The sequence below is a fragment of the Trichomonascus vanleenenianus genome, assembly GCF_965637985.1.
Source record: "Trichomonascus vanleenenianus strain CLIB 3782 genome assembly, contig: TRVA0_001S, whole genome shotgun sequence".
NCBI classification, from domain to species: domain Eukaryota; kingdom Fungi; phylum Ascomycota; class Dipodascomycetes; order Dipodascales; family Trichomonascaceae; genus Blastobotrys; species Blastobotrys vanleenenianus.
This window is the reverse complement of record NW_027481886.1, coordinates 648,963-676,943: the sequence shown is the minus strand read 5'-3', so window position 1 is coordinate 676,943 and position 27,981 is coordinate 648,963. Positions and strand designations below refer to the sequence as shown.

General features: G+C 51.6%; 13 protein-coding genes across 13 annotated transcripts; 9 read left to right on the top strand and 4 right to left on the bottom strand.

The window, feature by feature from the left end:
- Window positions 1-41: 41 nt before the first annotated feature.
- Window positions 42-1,325, top strand: LYS20 (homocitrate synthase; the record flags this gene model as incomplete). The annotated part of the gene is made up of 1 exon (XM_076681988.1): window positions 42-1,325. One exon carries the CDS (start codon window positions 42-44, stop codon window positions 1,323-1,325), a length of 1,284 nt encoding a protein of 427 aa, XP_076543945.1.
- A 717-nt stretch (window positions 1,326-2,042) lies between these two features.
- VPH1 (V-type ATPase subunit a family protein) lies at window positions 2,043-4,570 on the top strand (the record flags this gene model as incomplete). The annotated part of the gene is made up of 2 exons (XM_076681987.1): window positions 2,043-2,082; window positions 2,133-4,570. 2 exons carry the CDS (start codon window positions 2,043-2,045, stop codon window positions 4,568-4,570), a joined length of 2,478 nt encoding a protein of 825 aa, XP_076543944.1.
- Window positions 4,571-5,525: 955 nt separating this feature from the next.
- On the top strand, window positions 5,526-6,056 carry TRVA0_001S07316 (mediator of RNA polymerase II transcription subunit 9; the record flags this gene model as incomplete). Its single annotated transcript, XM_076681986.1, has 1 exon — window positions 5,526-6,056. One exon carries the CDS (start codon window positions 5,526-5,528, stop codon window positions 6,054-6,056), a length of 531 nt encoding a protein of 176 aa, XP_076543943.1.
- A 394-nt stretch (window positions 6,057-6,450) lies between these two features.
- Window positions 6,451-7,002, top strand: TRVA0_001S07294 (uncharacterized protein; the record flags this gene model as incomplete). Its single annotated transcript, XM_076681985.1, has 1 exon — window positions 6,451-7,002. The coding sequence occupies one exon, from the start codon at window positions 6,451-6,453 to the stop codon at window positions 7,000-7,002; it is 552 nt and encodes a 183-aa protein (XP_076543942.1).
- Window positions 7,003-9,011: 2,009 nt separating this feature from the next.
- TOM40 (TOM complex pore protein TOM40) lies at window positions 9,012-10,130 on the top strand (the record flags this gene model as incomplete). Its single annotated transcript, XM_076681984.1, has 1 exon — window positions 9,012-10,130. The coding sequence occupies one exon, from the start codon at window positions 9,012-9,014 to the stop codon at window positions 10,128-10,130; it is 1,119 nt and encodes a 372-aa protein (XP_076543941.1).
- Window positions 10,131-10,589: 459 nt separating this feature from the next.
- Window positions 10,590-12,113, bottom strand: TRVA0_001S07250 (uncharacterized protein; the record flags this gene model as incomplete). The annotated part of the gene is made up of 1 exon (XM_076681983.1): window positions 10,590-12,113. One exon carries the CDS (start codon window positions 12,111-12,113, stop codon window positions 10,590-10,592), a length of 1,524 nt encoding a protein of 507 aa, XP_076543940.1.
- Window positions 12,114-13,128: 1,015 nt separating this feature from the next.
- Window positions 13,129-14,778, top strand: AIM9 (Aim9p; the record flags this gene model as incomplete). The annotated part of the gene is made up of 1 exon (XM_076681982.1): window positions 13,129-14,778. The coding sequence occupies one exon, from the start codon at window positions 13,129-13,131 to the stop codon at window positions 14,776-14,778; it is 1,650 nt and encodes a 549-aa protein (XP_076543939.1).
- A 784-nt stretch (window positions 14,779-15,562) lies between these two features.
- On the bottom strand, window positions 15,563-18,832 carry PFK2 (6-phosphofructokinase subunit beta; the record flags this gene model as incomplete). Its single annotated transcript, XM_076681981.1, has 2 exons — window positions 18,704-18,832; window positions 15,563-18,563 (listed from the first exon to the last, which is right to left on the bottom strand). Exon 2 carries the CDS (start codon window positions 18,467-18,469, stop codon window positions 15,563-15,565), a length of 2,907 nt encoding a protein of 968 aa, XP_076543938.1. The 5' UTR covers window positions 18,470-18,563; window positions 18,704-18,832.
- Window positions 18,833-19,877: 1,045 nt separating this feature from the next.
- Window positions 19,878-20,921, top strand: TRVA0_001S07184 (uncharacterized protein; the record flags this gene model as incomplete). The annotated part of the gene is made up of 1 exon (XM_076681980.1): window positions 19,878-20,921. One exon carries the CDS (start codon window positions 19,878-19,880, stop codon window positions 20,919-20,921), a length of 1,044 nt encoding a protein of 347 aa, XP_076543937.1.
- Window positions 20,922-21,760: 839 nt separating this feature from the next.
- On the top strand, window positions 21,761-23,236 carry TRVA0_001S07162 (uncharacterized protein; the record flags this gene model as incomplete). Its single annotated transcript, XM_076681979.1, has 1 exon — window positions 21,761-23,236. The coding sequence occupies one exon, from the start codon at window positions 21,761-21,763 to the stop codon at window positions 23,234-23,236; it is 1,476 nt and encodes a 491-aa protein (XP_076543936.1).
- Window positions 23,237-23,867: 631 nt separating this feature from the next.
- Window positions 23,868-25,367, top strand: TRVA0_001S07140 (WH2 domain-containing protein; the record flags this gene model as incomplete). Its single annotated transcript, XM_076681978.1, has 1 exon — window positions 23,868-25,367. One exon carries the CDS (start codon window positions 23,868-23,870, stop codon window positions 25,365-25,367), a length of 1,500 nt encoding a protein of 499 aa, XP_076543935.1.
- A 326-nt stretch (window positions 25,368-25,693) lies between these two features.
- ERV1 (flavin-linked sulfhydryl oxidase) lies at window positions 25,694-26,316 on the bottom strand (the record flags this gene model as incomplete). Its single annotated transcript, XM_076681977.1, has 2 exons — window positions 25,694-26,180; window positions 26,231-26,316. The coding sequence occupies 2 exons, from the start codon at window positions 26,314-26,316 to the stop codon at window positions 25,694-25,696; spliced, it is 573 nt and encodes a 190-aa protein (XP_076543934.1).
- Window positions 26,317-26,788: 472 nt separating this feature from the next.
- MSP1 (protein-degrading AAA family ATPase MSP1) lies at window positions 26,789-27,871 on the bottom strand (the record flags this gene model as incomplete). Its single annotated transcript, XM_076681976.1, has 1 exon — window positions 26,789-27,871. One exon carries the CDS (start codon window positions 27,869-27,871, stop codon window positions 26,789-26,791), a length of 1,083 nt encoding a protein of 360 aa, XP_076543933.1.
- Between the last annotated feature and the right edge of the window lie 110 nt (window positions 27,872-27,981).

The window sequence follows — 27,981 nt, the reverse complement described above, 5'->3', positions numbered from 1 at the left end:
GTATCATCCTTTTTACTATTCACATATAAAAAAGCATTAAAATGAGCAACGAAGTGGCTAGCGATATTGGCGTTGTCCGATCCAACCCATACGGACCAAACCCCCAGGACTTTTTGTCTAATGTTGGGCGATTCCAGCTGATTGAATCGACTCTGCGAGAAGGCGAGCAGTTTGCTAACGCCTTCTTCGACACGGAGAAGAAGATTGAGATCGCCAAGGCGCTGGACGACTTTGGCGTCGACTACATTGAGTTGACTTCGCCAGCCGCCTCTGAGCAGTCGCGAAAGGACTGTGAGGCCATCTGCAAGCTTGGTCTCAAGGCTAAGATCCTGACCCACATTCGATGCCACATGGACGACGCCAAGCTGGCTGTCGCTACCGGTGTTGACGGTGTTGATGTCGTTATTGGCACTTCGCAGTTCCTGCGACAGTACTCGCACGGCAAGGACATGAACTACATTGCCAAGTCCGCTGTCGAGGTCATTGAGTACGTCAAGTCCCACGGCATTGAGATCCGATTCTCTTCGGAGGACTCGTTCCGATCTGATCTCGTTGATCTGCTCAACATTTACCGAACTGTCGACAAGATTGGTGTCAACCGAGTCGGTATTGCCGACACTGTTGGCTGCGCCAACCCGCGACAGGTCTACGAGCTTGTGCGAACCTTGAAGTCGGTTGTTTCCTGCGAAATTGAGTGCCACTTCCACAACGATACCGGCTGTGCCATTGCCAACGCCTACACTGCTCTCGAGGCTGGTGCCACCTTCATTGACGTTTCCGTACTTGGTATCGGTGAGCGAAACGGTATCACCTCGCTTGGTGGCCTCATGGCTCGAATGATTGCCGCCGACCGAGACTACGTTCTTTCCAAGTACAAGCTGCATAAGCTGAGAGACCTCGAGAACCTGGTTGCCGAGGCCGTTCAGGTCAACATTCCATTCAACAACCCAATCACTGGTTTCTGCGCCTTCACCCACAAGGCCGGTATCCACGCCAAGGCCATTCTTGCCAACCCATCGACCTACGAGATCCTCAACCCAAGCGATTTCGGTCTCACCCGATACATCCACTTTGCCAACCGACTCACTGGCTGGAACGCCATCAAGAGCCGAGTCGACCAGCTCAACCTGCATCTCAGCGACGAGCAGTGCAAGGAGGTTACTGCTAAGATTAAGAAGCTTGGTGACGTTCGATCTCTGAATATCGACGACGTGGACTCGGTCATTCGAGAGTACCACGCCGAGGTGTCGAACACTCCAGCTGCTGGCACCCCAGCTGCCGAGGAGGAGCCAGCTGCCAAGAAGCAGAAGACTGACGAGAACTAATGACTTTAAAATGATACTATAGTTCCTTATTTATTTGTTCAATATTTTTTTAATATTATGACTCTATCATTCAAACATTTATTCGATTAATTTCACACATAACAAGAAAATCACTGAATATCAACGACCATAATATACCAAGAATAACATTAATCTCTGCGTAAGCATAACATTAATGTATGCTTGAGAGTTTGGACACGACCCAAGCCGAAAGCATACTTTTGCCAACAATTGTTAACTCACTGCTGCGCCGCATGAAATGAGGCTGGGACGCTATGCATGTTTCAGCCACACGCAGTGCGGCGCTGATTTCAACATGCACTCTCAAAAAGAGTAGAGGGGACCAGTCCAGACCCTGTGGAGAACAATTGCAGCAGCGATCCTCCGCGAAGCGGAGCTACGGGAGCTCGAGGGCTGGCCCTCGAAAACACCTCGCTAGTACAGTAGTAATTCATGGGGGGACCAGTCCCCCAAACCCCCTGGGGCTCCGCTTCGCGGAGAATAATTGCAGCTATCCTCCACTAAGCGGGGCTACGGGAGCTCGAGGAAAAATCCTCGATGCAAGCAATCACTATAGGGGTCCGATTGATTGGGTGTGCTGAAACATACACGTGCGGAGTATGATGTGGCACGGGTACACAAAAGACGGGCCACTCATAGTGCCGACCACACAAATAAACCTCCCCCCCTTAGTGTGACATTCGCTATTGTTCGACCATGAGCCTGACCAAGTCTACTGGGAAGGAGGCGATTTTCCGTAAGTTAACAATGGGATTTGCAATGTACTCGGTCTAACCAAGTGTGTAGGCTCTGCGGAAATGGCTCTTGTCCAGCTATACTTCACGACGGAGATCGGGAGAGAGGTAGTGGCTTCGCTTGGAGAGCTCGGGAATGTGCAGTTCCGGGACCTCAATTACAAGGTGAACTCGTTCCAGCGGGCCTTTATTAAGGAAATCCGCCGATTGGACAATGTTCAGCGTCAAATCCGCTTCTTTGGGAAAGAATTGGAGCGAGAAGGCATATCCGTCAAGCCTGATCCGTACACTTCTCCGAGTGCTGCGAACCCCAGCATCATTGACGACTTGGTGTCGAAGCTCAACAGTTTGGAGCAGCGGGTTAAGGAACTTAACGATTCCCACCAAGATCTGCTCGAGAAGCAGATGAAATTGAAGGAGATGCGGCACGTTCTGACTGGGTTTGGCAAGTTCTTCCAGCAGGCGCAGTCCCAGCTCTCGCAGCATGTGGACTCCGGGGCTGACGCTCCATTGCTCACCGACCCTCAGGCAGAGGAAGAAGACGTAGAAGACCAGCGAGTAGACGGGCTGAGTACTGATTTCGTAGCGGGTGTCGTCAACACCCGGAAGCTGTCGGCATTGGCTCGAATTCTGTGGCGAGCGCTGCGGGGTAACCTGTATTTGAACCAGGTGGAAATTGATGAGCCAATCTACGACCCCAAGACCAAGAGGCACGTCAAGAAGTCGATCTTTGTCGTTTTTACCCACGGTCGTGAATTGACGAACAAGGTGCGGCGAATAGCCGAAGCTTTGGACGCAGACTTGTATGAAGTTGATGCTGATGCTTCGGAAAGACGCGATCAGGTTGCCAGGGTCAACCAGGAGCTTCTGGACATAAACGAGGTCATTTCGACGACGGAACTCACCCGGAACGCTGAACTGGAGTTTGTATCGTCGCGCATCTCGAGCTGGTCCGTCATTGCATCTAAGGAGAAGGCCATTTACGAAGCGATGAACCTGTTCAACTACGACCAGAACCGTAAGTGCTTCATTGCCGAAGGGTGGGTCCCACAGGACGAAATTGCGCTGCTCCAGAGCTCTCTGCGGAACATTACGGCTAACGCTGGTGTCGACGTTCCATCCATTCTCAATGTGCTTAGCACTAACAAGACGCCTCCCACCTTCCACCGAACCAACAAGTTCACCGACGCGTTCCAGAACATTGTCGATGCATACGCCACCGCTACCTACCGCGAAGTCAACCCGGGTCTTGCTACGGTGATTACTTTCCCTTTCATGTTCGCCATCATGTTTGGTGATTTGGGCCACGGTCTCATTCTCTCTCTGGCTGCGTTGGCGCTCGTTTTGAACGAGACGAAGCTCGGCAAGATGAAGCGAGACGAGATCTTCGACATGGCCTACTCGGGTCGATATGTTTTGCTGCTCATGGGCCTCTTCTCCGTGTACACTGGTCTCATCTACAACGATATCTTCTCTCTGTCCATGACGCTGTTCAACTCTGGCTGGAAGTGGCCCGAGTCGTGGAAGGTTGGCGAGGCAATTGAAGCGCACCAGGTCGGTGTCTATCCATTTGGTCTTGACCCCGTGTGGCACGGTACCGAGAACAACTTGCTGTTCACCAACTCGTACAAGATGAAGCTGGCCATCCTTATGGGCTTCATCCACATGACTTACTCTTACATGTTCTCGCTCGTCAACGCGCGGTTCTTCAAGTCCAAGGTGGACATTTGGGGTAACTTCGTTCCCGGCCTGCTGTTCATGCAGAGCATCTTTGGCTACCTGTCGCTTACTATTGTATACAAGTGGTCTGTTGACTGGGTCGGCAAGGGTCTCCCGGCGCCAGGGCTGCTCAACATGCTCATTAACATGTTCCTGGCACCGGGCGTTATCGAGGACCAGCTGTACCCGGGCCAGTCGTACGTCCAGTCAGTGTTGGTCGTAATTGCATTAGTCTGCGTCCCGTGGCTGCTGTTGGCCAAGCCGCTCTACATCCGAAGGCAGCTCAACAAGAACCACTACGAGCAGCTCCCTACCGACGAGCAGTCTACTGCCATTGAAGGGTCTGACGAGCACGGCGAGGAAGACGAGGAAGAAGGTGGCCACCACGGCGAGTCGTTTGGCGATGTCATGATTCACCAGGTCATCCACACCATTGAGTTCTGCCTCAACTGTATCTCTCATACTGCGTCCTACCTGCGATTGTGGGCTTTGTCGCTCGCCCACGCCCAGCTGTCGTCGGTGTTGTGGAGCATGACCCTTGGCGGTTCGTTTGGCACTACTGGTGCCCTCGGCGTCGCCATGACTGTATTCCTGTTTGGCATGTGGTTCGTGCTCACCGTGGTTATCTTGGTCGCCATGGAGGGCACTTCGGCTATGTTGCATTCGCTGCGATTGCACTGGGTCGAGAGTATGTCCAAGTTCTTCCAGGGTGAGGGCAGGCCATACACGCCGTTCTCCTTCAGACTTCTTAATACGTCTATCGACCAGTAGATAAACAATTTATAGATATTGGTTATTAAAACTACGATTTAGCATTTCTACGCTTGGATTCCTGGGGCCAGCCCCAGACCCCGTAGCTCCGCTTCGCGGAGGGTATGGGGGGATGAAAGAGTTATGGGTGGAAAAAACAGGTACAAGCCCAAAAAAACCACCATGATGTCGATTTTATATACATAAGGGTATCCACAGGGTATCAAATTGGGTATTGCAAGGGTATATGGGTATCTGGTTTGATTCTGCGCTTGAAATATTGGATGAAGTGGCTCATTTATACGCATTTAGTCGGTCATGACTGGTTTTGTCTCGATGAGGATGAAACGAGTCTTCTGCATAGGAATGCCAAGGGATATCCTAAGCAGTGCTTACACTGTATCCTCATTTAGAAGCATTTAGAATATAATTTGGCATTGCAGGACTAAATGATAGAAAGATATTACAATGTAGTTAGGTAGATCTATGAAATGTACCATAAATCCAACCACTTCAGCGGTATCATTGTAAGAGAATCATTTTAAAAAAGCTTCCAGTCCATGGATAGTAAATGACTAGTCATGTATTTGAGACCAGGGGCCTAACCAATTCTCTACTTTCTTAAATTTGAGTGCAAGATTTTACATTTACGGAACCTATCAGATTTGAGTGAACCAGTGCTTCTACGCTCCATACCCTGAAGTAACCCAGTGAAGCTAATGAAGTTTCATATTTCATACATCAGATTATATGCAATGCCCCTCAACCGCTTCAAAACACTGGTTATACTGTCTACAGAACCAGGTACTGTAGAACTTGAGGGGGCGGGGAATGAGGATTTGGTGATGCGACACCTCCCAAGTCCGACTTTTCATCACTCCTCCATCACCGGTACTAACACTAAAAGAAGTACAGTCCCAACTTAACGGGCAAATCTCAAGTAAACGGTGCCGTTCCCTGGGAAAATAATAACGAAATGGACGCGTTTATTTCTGTTCCACCGTCGAGACAGGAGTCTGCCCTCCCGAGCCCCTCGGTAACTCAGTCCCAGAAGACCGAAGAGATTCCTTCCTCCAGTGCTCCAGCAAGCACTGCAAATGAAAAGAGTGAACTGACTCCCCGGGAGAAAAGCGACCAAGCGCTAAACCAAATCATTCAACTCGACCTGTTACGAATGGTCCAGGAGCTGGCGGAAAAAGTGTCGACCGGCGAGGTCAGCGCTAAGGACGCATTCAACCAGTCGGGCCCCATCCGTCTCAAGATCTCCCGCGCGAAACAAGCGTTACAAGAGATCGAGGGCCTTGATGAGTCGCTTTCGGACCGCGTCAGGAAGATCGAAGACCTCAAGTACCGTATCTCACGCAAGCGGGAATTGCTCAAGCAGTTTCACACCGTTATGGGAGTCAAACCCGAGGCCACAGCCATGGAGGTCGTTTCTTTCCCGATTGATTCTAACGACTCTGTTCTTCCCGTCGTGCAGGTCGATGATGCCATGGATCTTGACTAGAGGGCCCCGGGGTTATGTGACGTAACTGAAAATAGCGTGTCTCACGCCTATTTCCCCAACTTGGGGACGATCGCCCCGACATAGCGTCATTTGGTTATGCGACATTGCGTCGGGACCGACATTTGCATTCAAGGGGGACCCGTCTATCGAGACACACCTTGAAACTGCTGGAAGATCATATGTGTGAGATTATTACCCCGGATTAGTGCTATAAGCCAGTTAAGGTTTCATCGCCGGTTTTATAAGGGCGGTCCCCCTCCTCTCAGGCCTGGACTCCTCCCCCAAATATGCAACAACGGGATTTGTAGCCTCCCTTTCTCAAAAGCCCTTCTTTTCTGTACCTGGTTGGTTCTTGGATACTTTTCTTGTTCATCAATTATTATTTTTCTTGGAGATGGCCCAGGTGAACACGCTGACTCCAGACGACGGCGACTCGCTGAGCACGCCGTTCGTGTCGAGCACAAGGGCCTCGGTCGACTCGGATTCCGACTATATGAACGATCTGGCGCTCTCGACCACCTCTTCCAGCCGGCCGCTGAGCCGGTCCTCGTCGACGTTTTCGGCGCTCTCGACGACTGCCACTAAGGACGGTGTCGCAGGGAAGCGCGTGCGGCGCAAATTCGATCCCATGAGCTACGCCAACTGGGCCAAGCTCAATGCAATGGCGGCGCCCCCGCCCTCGTCGAGCAATGCGAGCACGCCGCGAGAGACGGACAGCTCAGTGTTCAGTGGTGAGCTGCGTGACTACCCAGAGGCCGATGGTGACGGCGACGCGCAGATGGTGGACCCGTCTCCGTCGCTCTCGTCTGCACCGGTGTCGCTGCGTCAGCAGCTGCCAGACGCTCCCCCTGTGACTCTCGGGGAAAAGATCCAGCTGCTACGTACGGGCAGCGTGAGCGGGAAACCGGCAAGCGAGCCTCGCGACGAAGACTATACAATGAACTGATGATTTCTATTTATTTTTTTATGTGTAACGCTAATGCGATTATGACTTTTTGGACCCCTCCGCGCAGCGGAGCTCAGCCAGCAGGGAGAATACATTCGCTTCTAGTAGCAATTGGGGGGACCAGTCCCCCCAAACCCCCCTGGGGCTCCGCTTCGCGGAGATATTGCAGGTCAATTGAACCAAGATGCTATCGTTAATAGCTATTGATTAATGCCTTATTAGAAATGGGACACTCTACAATTAGTGAATCACTATTATTTCGGACCCGGTATAGTACCCGGTATAGCACAAGTTGCAAGCTATTGGAAACTCATTAATGGACTATAGATATTCTTTATACGTCCTCAATAGGGGGTACGGAGGGACTTGTCTTCCTGGGTCAGTTTAATAAACTACTCAGGCGTTCTTTAATAAACTACCTCTATAGGGGGTCCGGGGTACTTGCCCCACTGGGTCAATTCAGCGAAATCACTACAGTACCAACGGACTGCAGATCTCCCATACGGAGGGATAAAGCGATGGCTTTGGGGTAGCTAGAAATCGCAACAGTTGCAAAAGCATTCATAATTCACTATTTCCCAAAGAATACGCTTCAACTGTAAACTATAGACGAGCACTCATAATTAGGAACAACTGGCCTAATCCAGCTCAATTGGGAAGAATAATTCACCTACGACGGAAGACTACTAGGTATTTTGCAGGCATTACTAAACGATATCCGTGGGAAGACAGTGTCACCCGTAAGACAAGCTTAGAATGATTTTGAGGCATACAAATGTGAGCGGCATTACGGCAAGCTGTTGCTAGCTTGGGGGACCCACTACCTTGGAATTACCAGGTGACACCAAATATTACCTACTAGCAGTAAGTAGTACTGCGTACAGTAGTACACGTTATTGAATAGTCCCAGACAATATATCTGTATTCATTGAATTGACTTCCTATTTAGTAGTGAGTAGTAAGTATGAGTAGACCATAATAATCAATAGTATATTGTAATTAATTTGATTGACCCAGGGGGACAAGTCCCCCCGTACCCCCCCTATTGCAGTAGTGAGTGATGCAGTGTAGTCCGTATTAGGAACATGCTTATCTATAGTAGCTGATTTAATTGACCCAGGGGGACAAGTCCCCCCATACCCCCCTATAGCAGTAGTGAGTGATGTGAATAGTGCAGTGTAGTGAGTAGTTCTAATGAACACAATTATCTATAATAGTTAGATTTAATTGACCCAGGGGGACAAGTCCCCCCGTACCCCCCTATTGAAGATAGATAATGAGTTGTGAAGGGCAGTGAGGAGTGGGTAGTAATGAGTGTTCCCAGAGAATATAACTAGCTGTATACTAGCCCCCAAGTTAATTGGAACCAGCTGGTATATATGGGGGGACTAGTCCCCGCCTGGGGCTCCGCTTCACGGAGATCTTGTAGAGATCAATTGACCTCCGCGAAGCGGAGCTACGGGGGTTTGGGGGCTGGCCCCCAAGTCAATTGAAGAAGTGAAGTGTTCATGGGGGGATCATACTACCGGTATCATATTCTTATAATGCTGTATATTGGCAATTCCATCTGCTTTCAACCATATGCTCTCCTGTATTGAATTCATTACCAATTGATCCTCCGCGAAGCGGAGACCCCAGGGGGGTTTGGGGGGACTGGTCCCCCCAAGTCGATTGCTGTATAGACACATGGTGGAGTGGTGGTTCTTATATAACGATCGGTGCTCGCCCATGCCTTGTAGTATACTAAATAAGACCAATTCTGCTCCGAAACTAAATTATTCACAGCGACCCCCAAGCTTAATAACAAATACAACTGCTTCACACATCGTTCACCAATAATTAATACGGTAATAACTAAGGCGGGGAGAGTGAGTATATCGTATACCACGGGTGGTGGATAGCGGTAACTCTGAGACTCCACACCCTCCCAAACTGTGCGCCTGAAAAATTTAAAGCAAACTAACGCGGAGAGAGCTTCCAAACAGCAAAAGGAACAGAGAAAAGATACCATGTCTGTGCCAACACTCGGCCAAATCCCGCAGGTCCCATTGACGGCGTTCCCGGGCAGCCAGCCCGTGCAGAAGCCGTCCGTATGGACGACCAACCCGGTCCTGTCGTACGTCAACGACATCTACAGCTCGGTTGCCAACCGGAGAGCAGCCTTGGGCCTGCCTAACCCAGGTACCATTGAGAACATCAACAAGGAGACCTCCAAGGACGTGTTCCTCAACAACTACTTCTTCACCGGCCTGCGTGCCGACCTCAGCAAGTCGTTCTCCATGAACCCGGCCTTCCAGGTCTCCCACTCGTTCTCCCTGGGCTCCCCCGTCATGCCGCCCTACGGATTCGCCGCGTTCTACGCGACCGACGACGTGCTGCTCCAGGGTAACATTGACAACGACCGGTCCCTCTCGGGCCGATTCCACTACGGCTGGAACACGTTCAACGTGTCCAAGGCCAACATCCAGATCGCTGCCGGTCAGCCAGCCATGCTCCAGCTCGAGCACGACTACCGGGGCACCGACTTCTCGCTTAACCTCAAGGCCCTCAACCCATCTGTGCTCGAGGGTGGCTTCACCGGTGTCGCCGTCGGCTCCATCCTGCAGTCTGTGACTCCAAAGCTCGCCCTGGGTCTCGAGACCGTCTACTCTTGCCAGTCCCCAATGTACCCACCAGACGCTGCTGTTAACTACTACGGCCGATACGTTGGTGACGATTGGGTCGCTGCGGCTCAGCTCCAGGCCCAGGGCTCTGTCCTGGCCTCCTTCTGGCGTCGGGTCACCGACAAGGTCGAGGCCGGCATTGAGACCTCTCTGTCGGTGGGCGCTTCCCAGCAGCAGCAGATGATGATGATGATGGGCGGTGCTCCACAGATTGACGCCACCACCACCATTGGCGCCAAGTACGAGTTCCGACAGTCTGTGTTCCGGGGCCAGATCGACTCCCAGGGCAAGGTTGCCTGCCTGGTCGAGCGTCGAGTGCTCCCAGTCGTCTCCGTCCTGTTCGCTGGCGAGATCGACCACTCCAAGAGCTCGGCGCGACTCGGCCTTGGCCTCCAGTTCGAGGCCGGCGGCGAGGAGGTCTACTCCCAGGCTGAGAACCTGTCCCAGCCACGTCCACCCATGTAAGTAGTTTGTAAAATTTTGTCACGATAGATGTATATTGTAATTCGAAAAATACCTCCACTCCTCTTGGGCTTACTACCCAAACCCCCGTAGCTCCGCTTCGCGGAGGATCAATTGGTCTCTCTCTTCGCGAAGCGGAGACGTAGCGGCCAGTCCCCGCAATAATACGCCTGCGTGGAGTGTATTCGAGGGCCAGCCCTCGAGCTCCCGTAGCTGGGGGCCAGCCCCCAGACCCCCTTGCGTTACGCCGTAACAAAGTTTTCGTTACACTGTAACAAATTACCAAATCCCCCGTCACAGCTCAAATCACCGCGAAGCGGAGCCCCAGGGGGGTTTGGGGGGACCAGTCCCCCCAATAATGCACCAGCAGCGGATTGTATTCGAGGGCCAGCCCTCGAGCTCCCGTAGCTCCGCTTCGCGGAGGGTAGTCATTAACAATATCATTACACATAAATAAATAAATTAGTATCCGCGTTTGGCCCATGGAGAGAGGCGGTTCCAAATACGCCACCCCACGTAGCCAGACACGGCGAGCGCCTGGTGATAAAAATCAACATCCGAGTTGTTAGAGAGAGGAGAATAGCTGGGCTCGGGTTTGTGGCTGCGCATGCTGTCGCAGCTGTGGTATGTCCTGAGCGACTGACGGCGCGGAATTACCCGCTCAGTGAAGTATGCTGAAGATGAAGAGACGAGCTCACCAGCCCATTGGACCGGATTGTGGCGCGTCTCATGTGAATAATGGTACGATGGGCCGCTGCCACTGATTTCTAGCCAATCGTCGTCCATGGGTCTGAAGCGGAGCGGGAAAGTCGAGCTGATAATATTGTTCCGTGTCGCCAGAGGCACCAGTGGGTGGCTGATATACGGCGCAGAGACTAATGGCGGCGTAGTGCGCAGACCTTCCAAGGATGATGCTGAGGTTGCCCTACTATCAGAGGTGGCAGCAGTAGAGGCTGGTGAACTCGATGGGATATCATCCAGGTCGTGGATGAGTGAGTCGTTCACTATGAGTCCTACTGTGGCATTGCCACTCTCGACGTTGACCATTGCCGGTGGGGCTTCAAAGCAGTCGAGTATTTTATCCAATGTTGACGCAGATGACGAATATGCTGAATGAGGGCGTTCCATTCTCTTAGTAACCCGCTCTCTATTGTCTTTGGTATCTTTAATTGGCTCTTCTCTTTCAATTGGATCATTCGAATCTTCCTCTTCAATTGATTCAGACTCCTCCTGTTTGATTGAATCAGTCGACTCATTATGTTCAATTGGCTCCACTGATTCTTGTTCCAGACTAATCGATTCTTCCTGTTCAATTAGGTCCACCAATTCTTGTTTCGAATTAGTCGATTCGTCTTTCTCAATTGGATCCACTGAATCTTGCTCCGAATTAATGGTCGATTCCTTTGGAGATTCCTCGTCTTCTACCGAATCCTCTTCTGCCACGTCTGGCTCGCCATCACTGGCTGGAGGACTTGGGGGCGGCACAACATTGCGATAGTGACACGTCTCGTTGAAAACATATTCCAAGTCGTACCCCCTCAGGTCTTCACCACCACCCTCCTGGTCCAATAAAACAATACGCCAGAACTTGCTGGGAATCGGCTGCGGCAAAATAAATTCCCTATCATCAGTTCGCCACACCCTCAGCCGGGGCAGAATAGGGTGAACGAACTTGCCGCACCGCAAAAACGCCGCCTTCTTGCCCAGCATTTTGTACACTTCAAGGTCGCCGCGCGTAACCAGGGATTCCTTCATGCGATTGTCTCTATTCGGCGGGAAATCGTAGTCGTGGGTTCTTATCGCGTTGAACTGCGTGAGTCGTGCATCTTTGCTAGCAAACAGCACAACTGTGTCCTCTTCCTTATCGCCATCGACTAGTTCGAGCTGAGAGGACCTCTGTGACAGCGTCCGGTAGTCGCTCGAAGCCGAACTCCACGAACAGGACCGCTTGTCATTGAGCGAATTGCTCGACAGTTTGTACTGCATGGTCCGGTAATGGGTGCGAGTCCAAGAATTTACCAGGTGAACCCTCCTATGGTGGCGTAATTTTGCCTGAAACTCTAATCAGCCTTATTGAACTCTCTCTGCAAGGCTGCTACTACTGGTACTACAAGTACTGAGGAGGCTCTTAGAAATAGGAGCCGCTCCAAATTAAGGGGGGGCAGTCAAGCCTCGCTCTATATCTATGTCGTCTCGGTGCTATTCCAGGAAAACTGAGCTTGTAAAGCCAGGGGGAGATAGAGAGAGGAAAAAATGGATTTGGCAGTTGGATGCACTACCCTCAATTTCTAAAGTAGGGGCTTACCCTTGGCTTCTCGTGTGTGGGTTCGCTGCGCGTCATCATGCAATCAAGAAGCACTCGGCCGTGGCAGTCTGACAGGTGGCCCGCACACACCTCCGCAAATTGCGAAACCGCAGCCATTGCTCCTCATGAGAAGTCGCTGTTTCAATCTCGAACCATGAACCCAACTTTGTTTCAATGGGGCTTTTTTTTGTTTTTGGGGCTATACCATAGTCTCCTGAGGTTCCTGGAAAAAAAGGGGGTGAAAAAAGCCGTTCATCTGCCCACCAAGATCCTGGACAACTCCGTCCGACCCCCCATCTTCCGCGAATCTGAGTCCCAATTCCAACTCTACTACCAGTCTTGACCTTCTGTACTCTGGGGCGCTGCCCCAGACCCCGTTAGTAGGGGGTTGCCCCCCCCCCCCCAAACCCCCGCCGCGTGCGGCTTATGCGGCTCATCCAACAACTCGATCGAGTGATCAGATCGTAAGAATCTTCCGCGAAGCGGAGCACAAGGGGGGTTTGGGGGGACTGGTCCCCCCATTATCACCTGAACTGCTCTACTTTTAAACCATTCTAACTGCCATAGTATGTTCTCTACGGAGCATATGCGGACTCAAAGTTGGTTGGCTCGGGGGAAGGTCGGAGATCCGACTGAGGATTTCCGATAGCCGGGGCTGGAGAGAACCCTTCAAAGAGCGGAGCAGAGTAGGAAGCCATGATTCGACGAGTAAAGCCTGGATTGCTGAGTTCTTTGCGAAGATTCAAGTCGACTTCATCTGATAAGGTGGTCAATGTGTCGTTGAATGACAAAACCCCGGATGTGAAGAACTTTTACAACTATACGTGGGGCCGGTGGCTTGTCAACGACGAACAAGAGCGCCGGGCACGAGAGACGAAGTTCTCACTTCCGGGCCTGGTGGATGTCGTAAAGGCCAATGTGCCTAAGAAGGGCAAGGCCCCGACTGAGGCGGAGATCCAAGTGAAGACGATTTCGCCGTTCCACGAGGGGAAGCACCACAAGATCTACAAGGTTGATCTGGACGACGGGCGGGCTTTCGCGCTGAGGATCCCTTATACCCTGGGCCATAGCGAGTTTCGCGATGCGCGGATGCGGTCTGAGGTCGCCACGATGGATTTCTTGAGGAAAAAGCACCAATTGCCCATGCCAGAGGTGTACTCGTGGTGTTCCGTTGCCCAGAACCCAATTGAGGCCGAGTACTTTCTGATGGAGTTTGTGCCTGGAGAATTGCTCATGCAGGGCTGGAATCCAGCTAGCACCGATATCAAAGCCAAGAGCTCGACAATTAAGCCCGTAGTGGACCTGATGGATAAAATCATCAGCACCAAGTTCAACAAGCTAGGCAGTCTCTATTTCACGGAGGACGTTGATGCTGAACTGCAGGGTGATGTTCCATTTGACGGAGAGACTGAGTTTGCTGACCGGTGGAGAATTGGTCCTACCACCGAAGCGCGGTTCTGGAAGGGCTCCTCTGCTGCGATTGGCGCTCCTTTCCGAGGGCCCTACACGAGCCTGAGGCAATATCTTGATGCGGGTGCTGATGTCCAGCTCGCGTATGTTATCGACGCTCTTGCTACGCCGGGGATCACTGAAGAGCAGACGGCCAACCTCGAGAAGGCTAAGGCTATCTTTGAGCAGTATGCCAAGATTGTTCCGGCTCTGTTCGACCCATCTTCGGGCGAATTGCCTCCAGAGGTGTACAGCGGGCGGCTCAACCATCCGGATCTTTCTCCAATGAACATCATTTCGCCAGATGCTGATCCGTCTGCGTTTATGTTGGTTGACTACGAGTCGACGGCGGTGCGGCCATTCCTGCTCCACGGAGTGCCACGATTCGTCCAGCATAAGGGCCCCAAGGTCTTTTCGAAGCAGGATGTGCCGGACTATGAAAGTCTTAGCGAGACTGACAAGAAGACGGTGGATCACTTTATGGCCCAGACTCAGAACCAGTTTGCGTTTGAGTTCCTGTTTAAGCAGTCTGCGCCCAGCGCCAGTGAGCTGTTTGCTGCTTTCACGCCTAACGTAAAGCGGCGACAGCAGTTTGTCGACTCGGCGCTCCATGCCACGGCTGCTACTGTCCAGGACTTGGCGTATGATATTGCCATGTTGGCTCAGGAGTGGAAGTACTTGGGAATTGAGGGGCGTGAGTTCCCTGTTCCGTACTCTGCTGCCGATCTTGAGAGGGCCGCTTTGGATATTGAGGCGTGGAACAAGTTTATTATGGAGAATCCGTTTGTTGAGACCAAGGGGTGGGTGCCAGTGGACATGTTTGACAAGCTGGTTGCTGAGGGTACGCTGGTCAAGCAGCCCAACGGCGACCACAAGTTTGTCACTCCATCTTCTTAAATTCACCAACACGGCAAGCCTTTTATTAATCATGTATACTCTTTTATTATACACCAAAAATGCTATTATTGATATATCGTACCATTTGTTACTCGACTTCATCTTCCAAGCTTCTACGAAAGCTCATGAACTGCTACAGGTAGTTTTGTCCTCTAGAATTACTCATTACTCACTACTTCAATAGGGGAGCGCGGAGGGACTTGTCCCCCTGGGTCAATTTAATGAACTATTAACTATAGATTGTTATAACAAGTCCTCCCGGACCCCCTATTGAAGGAGTTCGTTAGTGGTGAATAGTCCCAGACAACATAATGTACCTATAACTGTAAGTAGTTAGTACTTCACTAAATTGACCTCCATCTCTTCCCCCACGTTACTACCACCTATTACTATCGCTCACTCTACCCATTGCTACCCAATGTCGTAGTCCCCCAACCCCCCCTGGGGCGCGATCTTGTGGAGACCAAGTTGACCTCCGCGAATCGGAGCTACGGGGGTTTGGGGGAACCAGCTAATATATATGGGGGGACCAGTCCCCCCAAACCCCCCTTGGGGCTCCGCTTCGCGGAAATCTTATAGAGACCAATTGATCCTCCGCGTAGCGGAGCCACGGGGGTTTGGGGGCTGGCCCCCAAGTCAAGCAATACAGTGTTCATGGGGAAACCAGTGGTACTAATATTGAGCTCAGCTTCCACGACCGTAATAATACCCGCTTATCTGGGTGATCATGTATTATACTCTTTTTATTATACACCCAAAATACTTATAAATAATTTTCCGATAATCACTCCACCCTCTTTCGATCCTCAAGCATGTCCGCGATAGTCAACATCTTGTCCCAGTGGATTCTATTTGGTCGTCGCGCCTCGACTTCAGTCTCGTAGTCCCACAGCGTTCGTACAGGAGTGAAAACAAGCTTGGACGATCGGATACCAATCACAGAGTACATGGAATCCTCGTCCGGAATGTCGTTGTTTCGCACCTCCTGCTTGTCCTCAAGGAACTGCACGCACTTGATAGCCAGTCGAGCGGCTCGAGTCAGATCCATGGGAGATGGAGTGCCACCCTGCTGGACGTGTCCCGGAATGGCTTCTCGTGCCTCGAACCGATTGTCAGCCTCGTTTCGCAAAATGTCCACCAACACCTTGGTGTCAAACGTCTGCGAAGCTTTTTCGTTTCGCAACACAAGCCGGCCGTTTCGGTTTCGTCCCTCATCGTGCGTGAAGCACCGCTTGAGGTTCTCAATATCAGAGTTCAGCTGCCGCAGCGAGATGCCCTCCTCTGGAGTATAAACAGCGTGGGCGCCCGTAACAACACCCGCATACGCCGAAATGTACCCCGAATTGCCGCCCTGGACCTCAACAACAAACACTCGTCGTCGCGTTGAAGACGCAGACTGCTTAATAACATCGCAGTACTGCACAAGCGCATTGAGACACGTGTCGCTACCAATCGAGTACTCGGTACCGGGAACGTTGTTGGAGATAGTCGCCGGCAAGCAAATCATGGGAATTCGGAACGCAGGGTACGCGTATCGCGCCTCCTGAAGCTGGTGCAGCGAGTGGTAGGCCTCGAAACCACCAATGATAATGAGACCGTCAAACGCATACTTCTGGAAATAATAGGCTACCATGCCCATGTCCACGTCCGGAGTCGACCGGTTGGTACCAATCTCACAGCCACCTTTCAGAGCCAGCTTCTCAACCTCAAGCCAGTCTAGCTCTCGCACCGACTCGTGCCGTGACAAGCCCGTGAAACCATTGTGGATGGCATAAGGCTTGTGGCCTCGCGAGAAGCAGTATGATGCCGCCGCACGGAGTGCGGCGTTCATCCCGCCGGCGGGGGCGCCAACATTGATAATGGCAATCTTGAGGCTATTTTCGGCTGGATTGCTCGGTTGGTCGGCATCGGCTGAGTTAAGTGCCATGTAGTTCTCCAGGTGCTCTGAGAACTCAGTGTCTCGCAGTGACATGGCTTTTTCAAACTGCTTGGCGGCAATGGCATCTGCGACCGAGGAGGTGAGCCGCACCGCCTCCATGAGCGGCCGTCGCACAATCTTGTTCTCGGTAATACCAATCATGGGCGACGGCGACTCTGGAGTGAGATTGAGAATGGCGTCTACGGCGTCGACACCCTGGAGGGTCGCAATCATTCGGTCCACGGCGACGGCGGTACCACCCCGCTGCACGTGACCCAACGTAGTGACTCGCGTGTCGAGGCCAAGGCCAGACAGCACGTCCTTAACTTCGTTCGAAGTGATTGGGTTAAGCTCGCTGTCAATGGCTCCCTCGGCGACGATGACAATGGTCTTTCGCATGCCTCGCTTTCGGTGCCTCAAAACAATATCCGACATGTTCTTGGCCCACTCATCTGGCTTGGGAGGCTTCTCGGGGATGAAGATGTAGTCAGCTGCGGACGCGAGACCGGCCATAAGTGCGAGCCAACCGCAATGTCGGCCCATGACTTCAATGACAAACGCTCGCGAGTGCGACTCAGCGGTGGCATCAATGTAGTCCACGGACTGGCAGATTCGGTCGAGCGACGAATAAGCGCCAATTGTCGCATCGGTGAGCGACATGTCGTTGTCAATGGAACCTACGAGACCGCAGATGTACAAATGCTCGTGACCGGCGATTTGCTCTTCAGTGACCAGCTTCTTCTCCACCAGCTCTTTGATCAGGCTGGGCCATTCTTCACGGAATCGGTCAGCACCAGTCAGCGAACCGTCACCGCCACACACAATAAGACCGTCAATTCCAGCCTTGATCAAGTTGTGGGCGGCCTTGAGCCGACCATCACGCTCTCTGAACTCCTTGCACCGCGCAGTACCAATTGAAGTGCCACCAATGGCCAGGAAACCTCGCACATCGGCCCAGGTCATCTGCTTGATGTAGTCTCCACCCTTAACGAGACCTTCGTAGCCCTCGTAAATGGCGTAGGCATCGCAGCCCCGATGAATAGAGGCCCGGACAACGGCCCGGACAGCCGCATTCATACCCGGAGCGTCGCCCCCAGAGGTCATAATGGCGATCTTCTTCTTACGGTCGCCGGTCTGGGCCATTCCGTCGCCCCCGAACACCGAGCTGGCCGAAGAGGCTTCGCCAGAGCGGGAGAAAGTCTCGGCTTCGACGGTGGTCACCCGCCCGGCGTCGTTGGTCGAGAACGGGTTGGGCCGCGAAGTGAACCCAATTGCATTGCCCAGCGGGTCTACAGTGTAAGCCTCCACCGGAGCGTACTCGGAGGGGCATTTCTCTACGGGGTACTTGGCCTTGTCGAGCTCGGAGATGAGCCGGCCCAGATCTTCGGTGGAGAACACAAACGCCGGTGCCACGGATCGGAAATCCTCGCCAGCGAAGTAGCGCTTGACTTCCTCGGTGCGCTTTTCGGACTCTTCGACGCTGGGGCCGGCCCGGGTGTGGCGCACTTTGATGGTGGCGCCTTGGTTGACCTGCTGGGCCGAGGGCTTCTCGTAGGGGTCGCTGGGAAGCGCCGAGAGCCACGTCTCGTGGATGGAGTCAAACGAGTGGGTCGACACGGTCTTGATGGCTGTTGTTGACTCCGGGTGGGAGCGGTCGTACTCCTGGACCGGGGCGAACCCGAGCATTTCGTAGAACTTGACCGTTTCGCGGTACAGCCGCTCGTCACTCGTCGGGAACGAGATGAACGACATGCCAGAAATCACTCGCGACATTTCAATTCGTCTGAACTTTTTAGTAGAGTGACTTGAAATTTACCAGAGCGAGACTGAAATTTACTAGAGTGACCCGAAATTTACTAGAGAGTGACTATCCGATTGGTTAGTTTGAATTCTGTAGAAATTGGACTCCGAGGGAGGTTCAATCTGTGGAAGGTCGAGTTTTTAAGGTGGAAAGGTCGAGATTGAAGGCGGGTGGTTACAAAGAACCGTGGATTATATGGGACTTACCCTCTGTTATTTTCGAAAACTGCAATTAAACAACAATTCAAAAGGACAGAGCCTGTTTATATTTCCCGGGAGAGATGGAACAGCTGCCAGAAACAAAAACGCGAGGGATATTTGCCGGAAAAATCAGACGACTTTGCAATTTGGAGGAGGAAAGAGGGTGAGAGGGAAGGAGGTTTTGGGTTTTTTGTGGTGTGTGGGCCCTTCGGGCCGGAAAAACATCTAGGAATGCATGCAACGTATACGTTATCCAACGCTTCAACAGTCCTAACCAATGCGAGTAGAATAGGCCGTTGGCAATTGGCGGTATTTTTTGGAGTTTATTGTAAGGCTGTTTTGGCCAATTGACCGTCCATTGCTCGCCAATTGTCCGTAGCAATCGACTTAATCTTTCGAAGGTTGATTCGGTCTTCACACAGCCGCTGTGAAACAAGTGCGCCATATCGGACTAACCGCGGAAAAACCTCGCACTTTGAATGCGTATTTACTCCTCACACGGTCCTCGCCTGCCCGCCTTTTACGTACATAATATCATACGCATCTGATTCGTCGGCCCGTTATAGATGATTACGAGTAGTATTAATAATTGCCTTTTAAAGGCTTGCTAACTAGGGTGAAGGAGGACTAACCTACATGAGGTTTCTAGTATGATATAACAATCGTCAAGAATGCAGGCATACAAGTCGATTTCCTCAGTAAAGGGCTATATCTAAAAAAAAGAATAGATCATAAATCGAATTGCTATGAGAATTTCATGTGCTTAATGAAGATTCATTAAAGATGTAACTGAAGAAATACCAATGTACTGGTGATACGTTATATGTCGCACAATGTTTCAGCCGCTGAGTGAGCCGCATGAGCCGCATGCCGTCATGGCGCATACAGCATCGATGAACAAACATCGCAGCCGTCCACCGTATAACCAAGATTTGTCTGAAACGATCCAGCACGCAAGGATTAACTGGTATTTGTAATCACCATTCATCAATTGTAACGTAGTACCAGCTTACTAATGAATAAGGGAAATGAGTTCCCGATTTGGTAGACAAAGTGTCCACACATATGGATATATAAACCCAATGATTAACGGCAGTAAAATATAAACGAAAGTCAATTGATTAACCTCGCCCCAGCAAATCGGTTAAGTTGGTTACGTTGAACTGATATTAATTGAATAATGGGTAAAACGCTGTTTATTACTGGTGCGACTGGATATATTGGCGGTACAGCCCTGCCGTTTATCATTCACACTCTACGAACACGCTTGAACGTCGACAACCTCACAGTTAAAGCGCTCGTCCGCACCGAGGCCAAGGAGAAAAAACTGCTTGCATGGGCCAAGCAGCGCGCCATTGACCTTGTCCCCGTCCGCGGATCGCTCTCCTCAAAGGACTTAATCGTCGAGGCAGTCGCATCCGCTGACTATATCGTCGACACTGCTGACTGTGATGACTTGCAGGGCGCCGAAAGCCTTACCGACGGCCTCTCCCTCGGAATTAGCCGCGGCAGATTCCCCATTGTCATCCATACCTCGGGCACGAACCTGCTCACCGACGGGGCTGACGGCGAACGCTCGACTGACCAAATCGTCCACGACGACAAGAACCAAGAAATCAATGCCATTCCCGATGAGGCCCCCCACAGAAACGTTGACCTTCACTTGCTAAAGTTCTACGAACAGAATAAAGGCAAGCTGGGGCTCGCTATTATCGCTCCACCGACTATCTGGGGCATCGGCCGGGGCCCAGATGCATACCTGTCGCAGCAGGTGCCAAGGCTCATTAAAATCGCGCTCGCGCATAAGCAGGCCTATCACGTTGGACATGGCCTCAACACATGGTGCCACATCCACGTCGCTGACCTAGGCAATTTCTACGGCATTCTACTGGATAAACTCGCAGCAGATCCTGAACAGTATGATGGCCTCTTTTTCTGCGAGGCAGGCAGCGAGTTCCAGTGGAGCGAGGTTTCGCGCCAGATCCAAAGGGGGCTATATGAAATAGGCTTAACTGACAGCCTCGAGGCGAAGGGGACTACGCGAGAAACTTACGATGGTGTGTTCTTCGACTCGGCCCGATATAACTATTATGGCATTGTCGGCGGAAACTCTCGAGTAAGAGCCGTCCGCGGTCGGCAGATGGGCTGGGAACCCCTGTACAGCACCAAGCAGGACTTCCTCAACTATATTGTAGACGAGCTTTACCTGCTCTCACGAATTTAGGTACGCTACGTATTACGGCATTGCCAAGCCACATAATGTTCCTCTCTGGCAGCTGCATTGCGAATAATTATGGAGTGGGTATATAGCCCGGCCGAGTCCCGCACGCAAATTTCTGCATGATCAATTGAGCTCAATCAGAGGCCTTCCAACTAGTAAATGCATTATACGTAGTAAGAGGGGGTCATGCACTCGAAATGTGGACTTTTTGGCACGCGGGCCTTTGCATCGGTTCTATAGCTGCTATCAATCCGGCATCTGAATGGTAGATTGCTTCCTTGTTGGGCACATTCCCTCTCGTTATACGACAATAAATGGCCATTTTGCGTGAAAATGATATTCAATAATCAATCTTTTGGTAAAAGTGCGGCAGGATAAGCCGCCGTGCGGCTCACCTCGCTGGTGAAACCAGCCGCTCAACATGAAAGTGCACAGACATTGCCATTGGTGTAGAGCTAGGGGTTTGCAACACGCAGCCCAATGATCGTCAGGGGGCTAATTTGGACGAGTGGACGTTACTGAGACTTTATGCGGTGCAGCCAAAACCGATTTTGAAGGCATAACATGCAATTTCAACGTGGCAGCCGGTTCATCTTTCGCGCAGACGCAGCAACTTTTACAGCTAAGAGAGCAGCCCGTATGCTTCATAAAAGTAGTACAGTGTACATCCTCTCGGTTTTTGCTCTGCCTCCGTATCACGTAGTCCCCTCTCTCCTCCTCCCCCCTGTTTGTGGACATTAGTAACCCGCACTTTTTTTTTTTTTTTTTTAGTTCATTAAGCATTATATATAGAGAACTTCTCTCTCTTTCTCTCTCTTCTTTCACATTTTAGCCTAACATAAATGGAGGCGACTGCTAGCGGAGTAATGTCTCCAGAGGTCTGGTACCTCGTTCTAGACCACCTTGACCGGCCCATCCTAAGATGCCTGGCCGTGTCGAACTTCCTGTACCAAATAGCCATTCGTAAGCTTTCAGCGCGCTTGCACATTACCGAAGGAGAGCCGGTTCGGTTGGAACTCGCCAATGGGGACCGCATTATCTACGCCGTCGAAGCGGATCAGAACAACTTGGACAAAATCTCGCGTAGATTGCGCTGGGTGCGCCGGCTCAACGTCAAGCTGGCTGCACATAGCGATGCGGATAAGCTGGTATCAATTGTCGATACTCTCTTCAAGTCTGCCGACCTCAATGCTCTGAATTCCTCAATTTCTAAAGAAAAAGTCATCCAGGATGCGCTGAAGGTCTACCGGCTCTGCGTGGAGACAGATTCCGCCATGGATTACCAGGCGTCCCAGTTGGAGCTCAATTTCGTCCCGCCGGTGGTGGATGATAAAAAGGTATACCACTTTCCAGGGACGAAAACCAACGAAGCCATCATCAAGGTCGACGAGGATTATGATTTGAACCTCAAAATATTTGATCTCCCCTTTACTTGTTACTCCAAGACCAATGTAGCACCCCATATCACTAACCTGCAATGGCAAGTAGAGGAGGTCGAATCGTGGCCTGAGCTGCAGGACTGGCTGTATTCATGCAGCCGATTATCATCTTTGGAGGTTATTTTCAACCTGGAAGAGGAGGAAGAGGAGGAGGACATAAAGATTCGCAGACGCTTGGTAGTGCCTCCTTCTCTCAGGTACCTATCAATTAGCGGTGATGTCAATTTGACAGTTGTCGCCCAGAACTGTGAGGAACTAGATTGCCCTGCGGCTGATTTTGGCCGAATCCAATTCGAGTGCCCGTCAATTGTCAATCTGAACATCATGCTAGACGACGAAGTGGCCCTGTCGGAGCAGGAAGCAGAGATTGTTGACGAGCACGTAAAGAAAATGAACCCACGCAACCTCAATGTATCCTTCAGTCGCTTTAGAGACATCACGACTCTCTCGAAAGCACTCTCCAGAGTTTCTGGGGCTGTAAGCGTCGAGTCGGATTTGGGCTACGCCTACAGAAGCTACAATGCTATGAAGCGGGGAATGGACGTCAATAGAGATTCCGGATCCTCGGATAGCGAGACACTGGAGGTCTTTTCCGACGAAGAGTTGGATGCAGAGATGGAGGACTCCACAGGCCGTCTAGCAGGGCTGCGGCAATTAGCGGACCTGACATTGCATTGCGAGCAGTTCTCGCTGCTTCTCACAGAGCCTACCAGGGACTTGGTGGATAATTTGAAAGAGGTCTTTGGGCAGCTAGTGGCGAGGAACGACAAATTGAAAGGGATCGAGTCATCTTATTTCCCTGGCTGTGAAGCCATTGGCCACTGGGACGGCGTGTGGTGCTATATTCCGCAGACGCATTTTTACAAGCTTTACGAGTAAATGGCCTACGTTCCTGCTGGCATAATTTGCATTCTACAAGCTTTACGAGTAAACGACCTACGTACCTGTTGGAATATTTTGCATTTTTTTGGGGTTCTAATGTTTGGTAGCATTTGTATATTTAATAGAGAAAACTTGTACCGGTATTTACACTCTACTAACTGCTACCATTAGATGTAACTGCACAAATGCAATTATATTTTGCTGATTATCTCTTCCCATCAAATAATCATTTTCTCGTGTATAGCATCAAATGATAGAAATGTAATACAACTAACGTTACTCTAATACCCAGTTACAGATACCTAGTCACCCACAATCGATTACCCTGGTACCATGTACCATTTCATAACCATTGAATTATCAAGTCTATCAAACAAATAAGGCTCTCTAATGGATACTTTCGTAAACAAGTCTCAACAAATTACCTAAATAACTAACTATTGCAAGGCGTCACCTATTAATCCCGTAATACACTGCACCATTTCCCACCTGATACGGTGCGTTGAACGGGGCGGTACAAAGCCGCAGTTGGGATTGTGTCGCAATCCCAGCACATCACCAACTACCAACGGTGAACCAACTAACAGTAGGACGTCTATAAAGTACGACAGACGACAGTTAAAGCAACATGCCAGGCCCTCCACCGCCTCCACCTCCTCCACCTCCTCCATCGTTTGGTGGTCCACCCCCACCACCCCCACCACCTGCATTTGGTGATTTGTCGTCGGGCAACGGGTCCTCCCCCAAACCGCCCAAGATCACCCCAGACCGAGATGCATTACTGGGCGATATCAGAAAGGGCATGAAACTGAAGAAAGCGGTCACCAACGACCGAAGCGCACCGATGATAGAAGGACGGCCCAAGAACTTTAACCCCGTGCATGATGGACCAGCGCCCAACCGCGGTGCTCCCCCCATTCCCGGGAGCCTGGCTCCCCCCATACCGCCGCCATCTGCTCCTCCTCCTTCTCACAGTCCAAGCAGCTCAATGGCCGATTCATCATCTACGCCTTCTGTACCAGCAGCATTGGGCGGGCTATTTGCACAAGGCATGCCGAAGCTGAGGCATAGGGCTGGAGGAGTTTCTACTGGTGCAGATAACACTCCAGCACCGTCTTCGCCTGCTCCCCCGCCTCCGAGTGCTCCTCCTTCGATTCCAACTTTACGGCCGCCGGCCGTTCCGGGGATTGGGGCATCTACTCCTTCGATCCCGAAGAGACCTCCGCCTAAGCCTCAGAAGCCTCCAAAGCCTCCTTCTCTGCCAAGTTCTCGCCCAGGGGGTCGGTCAGCCAGCGGAACGCCCAAACCTCCAGCAGCACCTAGTCCGCCTGGTAGTAGTTCACCAATTCCTCAATTGAGGCATGTATCATCTCCTCCAACTGCTCCGACGAGCTCTCCTCCGCCGCTTCCCCCAAGTGCGCCTCCGGTACCAAATGCTCCTCGGTCGCCGGCGCCTCCTTCTACGCTGGCTCCTCCACAGCCTCCACCTTCGCGGTTGTCGCCTCAGAGCACTCCAGGAAGCATGAGGTCGCGAAACTCGAGCTTTTCAACTCCACCACCACCACATCCTTCATCTGCTCCGAAACCACCATCATCGATTCCAGCAGCACCTCCCCCACCTCCAACCCAGATGCCAAGGCTCTCACCAGCTCCACCAGCTCCTCCTCCTCCACCACCACCAGCGACTCATTCGCCTTCAAGGTCGACTCCTCCACCGCCACCGCCACCACCACCACCACCAGCGACTCATTCGCCTACAAAATCGACTCCTCCACCTCCCCCACCGCCGACTTCGGCTCCAATGCCGCCTTCTTCTCCGGCGGCCCCTCCACCGCCGCCACCCCAGTCGAATAAAAGCAATTTCTCAGCTCGGAGGGCGTCGATCTCGTCGGATAACAATCTCCGCAAGATTGACGCATCAGCATACACAATCATCCCGAACAATTACTCGCCTACGACTAACGGGGAAAGGACCTCGGGGGGCGCCAAGTTGGTCATCGACGATTCACGGTTCAAATTCAAGAATAGGGATACTATTCCCAAGCCCCGTCGGTTCGAGGGAGCAGAGAAGCTCTACCCAAGCGGCCGTGGCTCCTCTGTGCCGCTGAACCTCTCTCTCTTTGACTAATTACAATATGATATTTATGACTCCAACCTTCCAGCGTTATGTGTATTCGAGGGCCAGCCCTCGAGCTCCCGTAGTTGGGGGCTCTGCCCCCAAACCCCCGTCATCCAAAAACCTCCGCTTAGCGGAGCCCCTGGGGGGTTTGGGGGGACTGGTCCCCCCAAGTACACCAGGGGAAGAGTGTGTATTCGAGGGCCAGCCCTCGAGCTCCCGTAGTGGGGGCTCTGCCCCCAAACCCCCGTTTCAACATGATAAACCAGTAGATCGAACATGCAGATTCAAAGTTGATAGTGAGAGGAGTCTAATGTCTATTTACAATGTTGAAGGGTCTAATCACATCGCCCATCGGCCCAGCCGTCACGCCAACGAGCCTTCCACTCCTTACAATCGAAAACAGGCTTATTCAACTTCTTGTTCACTTCATTGTGAGCATCGCATAGCCAATTGCCAAGCTCGTCTCTGCTTCCAACCTTCGGCTCATTGCCCTTATTCATCCACGTCCGAAGGTCCTCGGCACAGAACCAGCACGGGTAAATCTTGGAGAATGTGTTCAAAAACACCTTCATCTCCTGCTGCTGGTTTTCGGTCGGTTTGGTAGGATACTGGGCCGCTACGCTGTGAAGGAAGGTCCAGGTAGATCGACCCAGCTGTTCAACGTCCGGGGGGCACTCTGATCTGTCTTTCTTGGCGGCAACAGCCTTCTCGGCTACACCAGCACCTGCAGCAGCTCCAAACATGGCCGCCATAGGATTCCCACCTCCACCAGTTCCTCTGGTGGCGGCCTGGAAGTCCAGCAGTGTGTTACAGGCCCGGCAGCTATCACGTTAGCAACGGATCAACTACAGTACTTTGAAGATGAAACTTACGGTTTACCGTTCTCATCGAGGATGATTCTACGGCCGTTTATGTAGGTCACAGATCCCCCAGGGGGCACTTTTCCCTCTTCAACCATCTCTATCTAAGTTCTATCGTGGATCTGGTTGATTAGTAAAGATATTTCAGCCGTTCGGTGAAATATTCCTATCACCTCCGATCGCCCACCAATATCAGGGACTATGGCTAGTAGCTGGTACCGGTACTTCATGCATTAAATTTGTATTACGGGAAGCTCTGTTATGTGAATACGATACTGAAATAGATTATCGTAGATTGTGGAAATCAGTTTTATAAGTATCAGTAGTAATATACCATGGTAATACCCCAAGCCCTCGGCGAAACCGAGCTACGGGGGGTTGGGGGCTGGCCCCCAATGTATTACAGTTCAAGTAGTAAATAACAGATACAATAGTTTGCAAGTACCCAGTGGTACATCTGCAATAAAGAAGACGATATCACTGAAAACTGTACGATTGTGTGTTACGGATAGAGACAGGAGGGGAATGGTAGTAAAGAATCCATTAGTCACATATATACAGCATTAGAATCTATTCGACATCTCTGGCGAGCTCTCTGATTTTGTTGAGCGGCAGATTCTCTTCAGAGCTCTGCTTGACAAAGAAATCCGTCGTCCTTAATGGGCGCACGTTGATCTTCTCATCGGGGCGTATGTGCTTGCCGTCGACAAAGTTCTCTCTAATGTACTCCCGCATTGCAAGCATAGCGGCGTTTCGACATGCCTCCTTGATGTCACTGCCGCTCAGCCCGGCTGTTCGCTCAGCAACGTAGTCAATGTCAAAGTGTTCGTCTAGCTTCGCCCCGCGTAACATAATCTCCAAGATCTTCTTCCTCTCCGCCATCTTGGGGAGTGGCACGGCGAACCGCTTGGGCATTCGCCGCAGAATGGCGCTGTCAATATCGTTTGGACGGTTAGTCGCTCCGAGCACCATGACCCGCCCTTCCGTCGTGAGACCGTCCCACAGGGTCATGAACTCCGCTTTTAGCATGGATGTGATCTCGTGGTCGTTAGACTGCCGTTCTCTCAAAAACGAGTCGATCTCGTCAATAAAGATAATGCAGGGCTGCAGCTTTTGGGCTAGCGAGAAAATAGCAGCCACCAGCTTATTACTCTCGCCATACCACTTGTCCATAATAGTAGACATCTTGATGTTTATGAAGTTCGCAGAGCTTTCAGCCGCCAACGCTTTGGCCAGCATCGTCTTGCCGCACCCTGGCGGGCCATACAGTAAAACGCCCTTGGGCGCTTGAAGCAGCGAAGAGTGGTGCGTAAACAGCCCTGGGACAGTCAGGGGGTACAGCACGCTCTCCCTCAGCTCGTCAATGATGCCCTCAAGGCCACCCACGTCCTTAAACGACACTTTGATCTCGGCGGGGGTCACAACGTTGGAGATGATAATCTGCTCATATTCGTCCAGGTTCTCGATCTCCGGGTGGTCCGCCTGCAGTCTTTGAATAGACGCATTGGCCTTCTTCTTGGTTTCCTTGCTGCTGCTGGGTTCGCCCCCGACCTGCTGTAACAGATGGCTGAACAGGTAGTAGATGGAGGCCCCGGCGCCCAGGAAGAACACGATATCGGTGATGATCCGAGGATCAAACTTGAGCTTCGACATGCCAAATATTCGGTAAAAGTTCTGAGATCGCCTCCCTGCAATATCTCGAAACGACAACACAACAGTTAAACCCGCTAGTCGTCGGCTTCTACCGTTTGTATGGTTCGTAT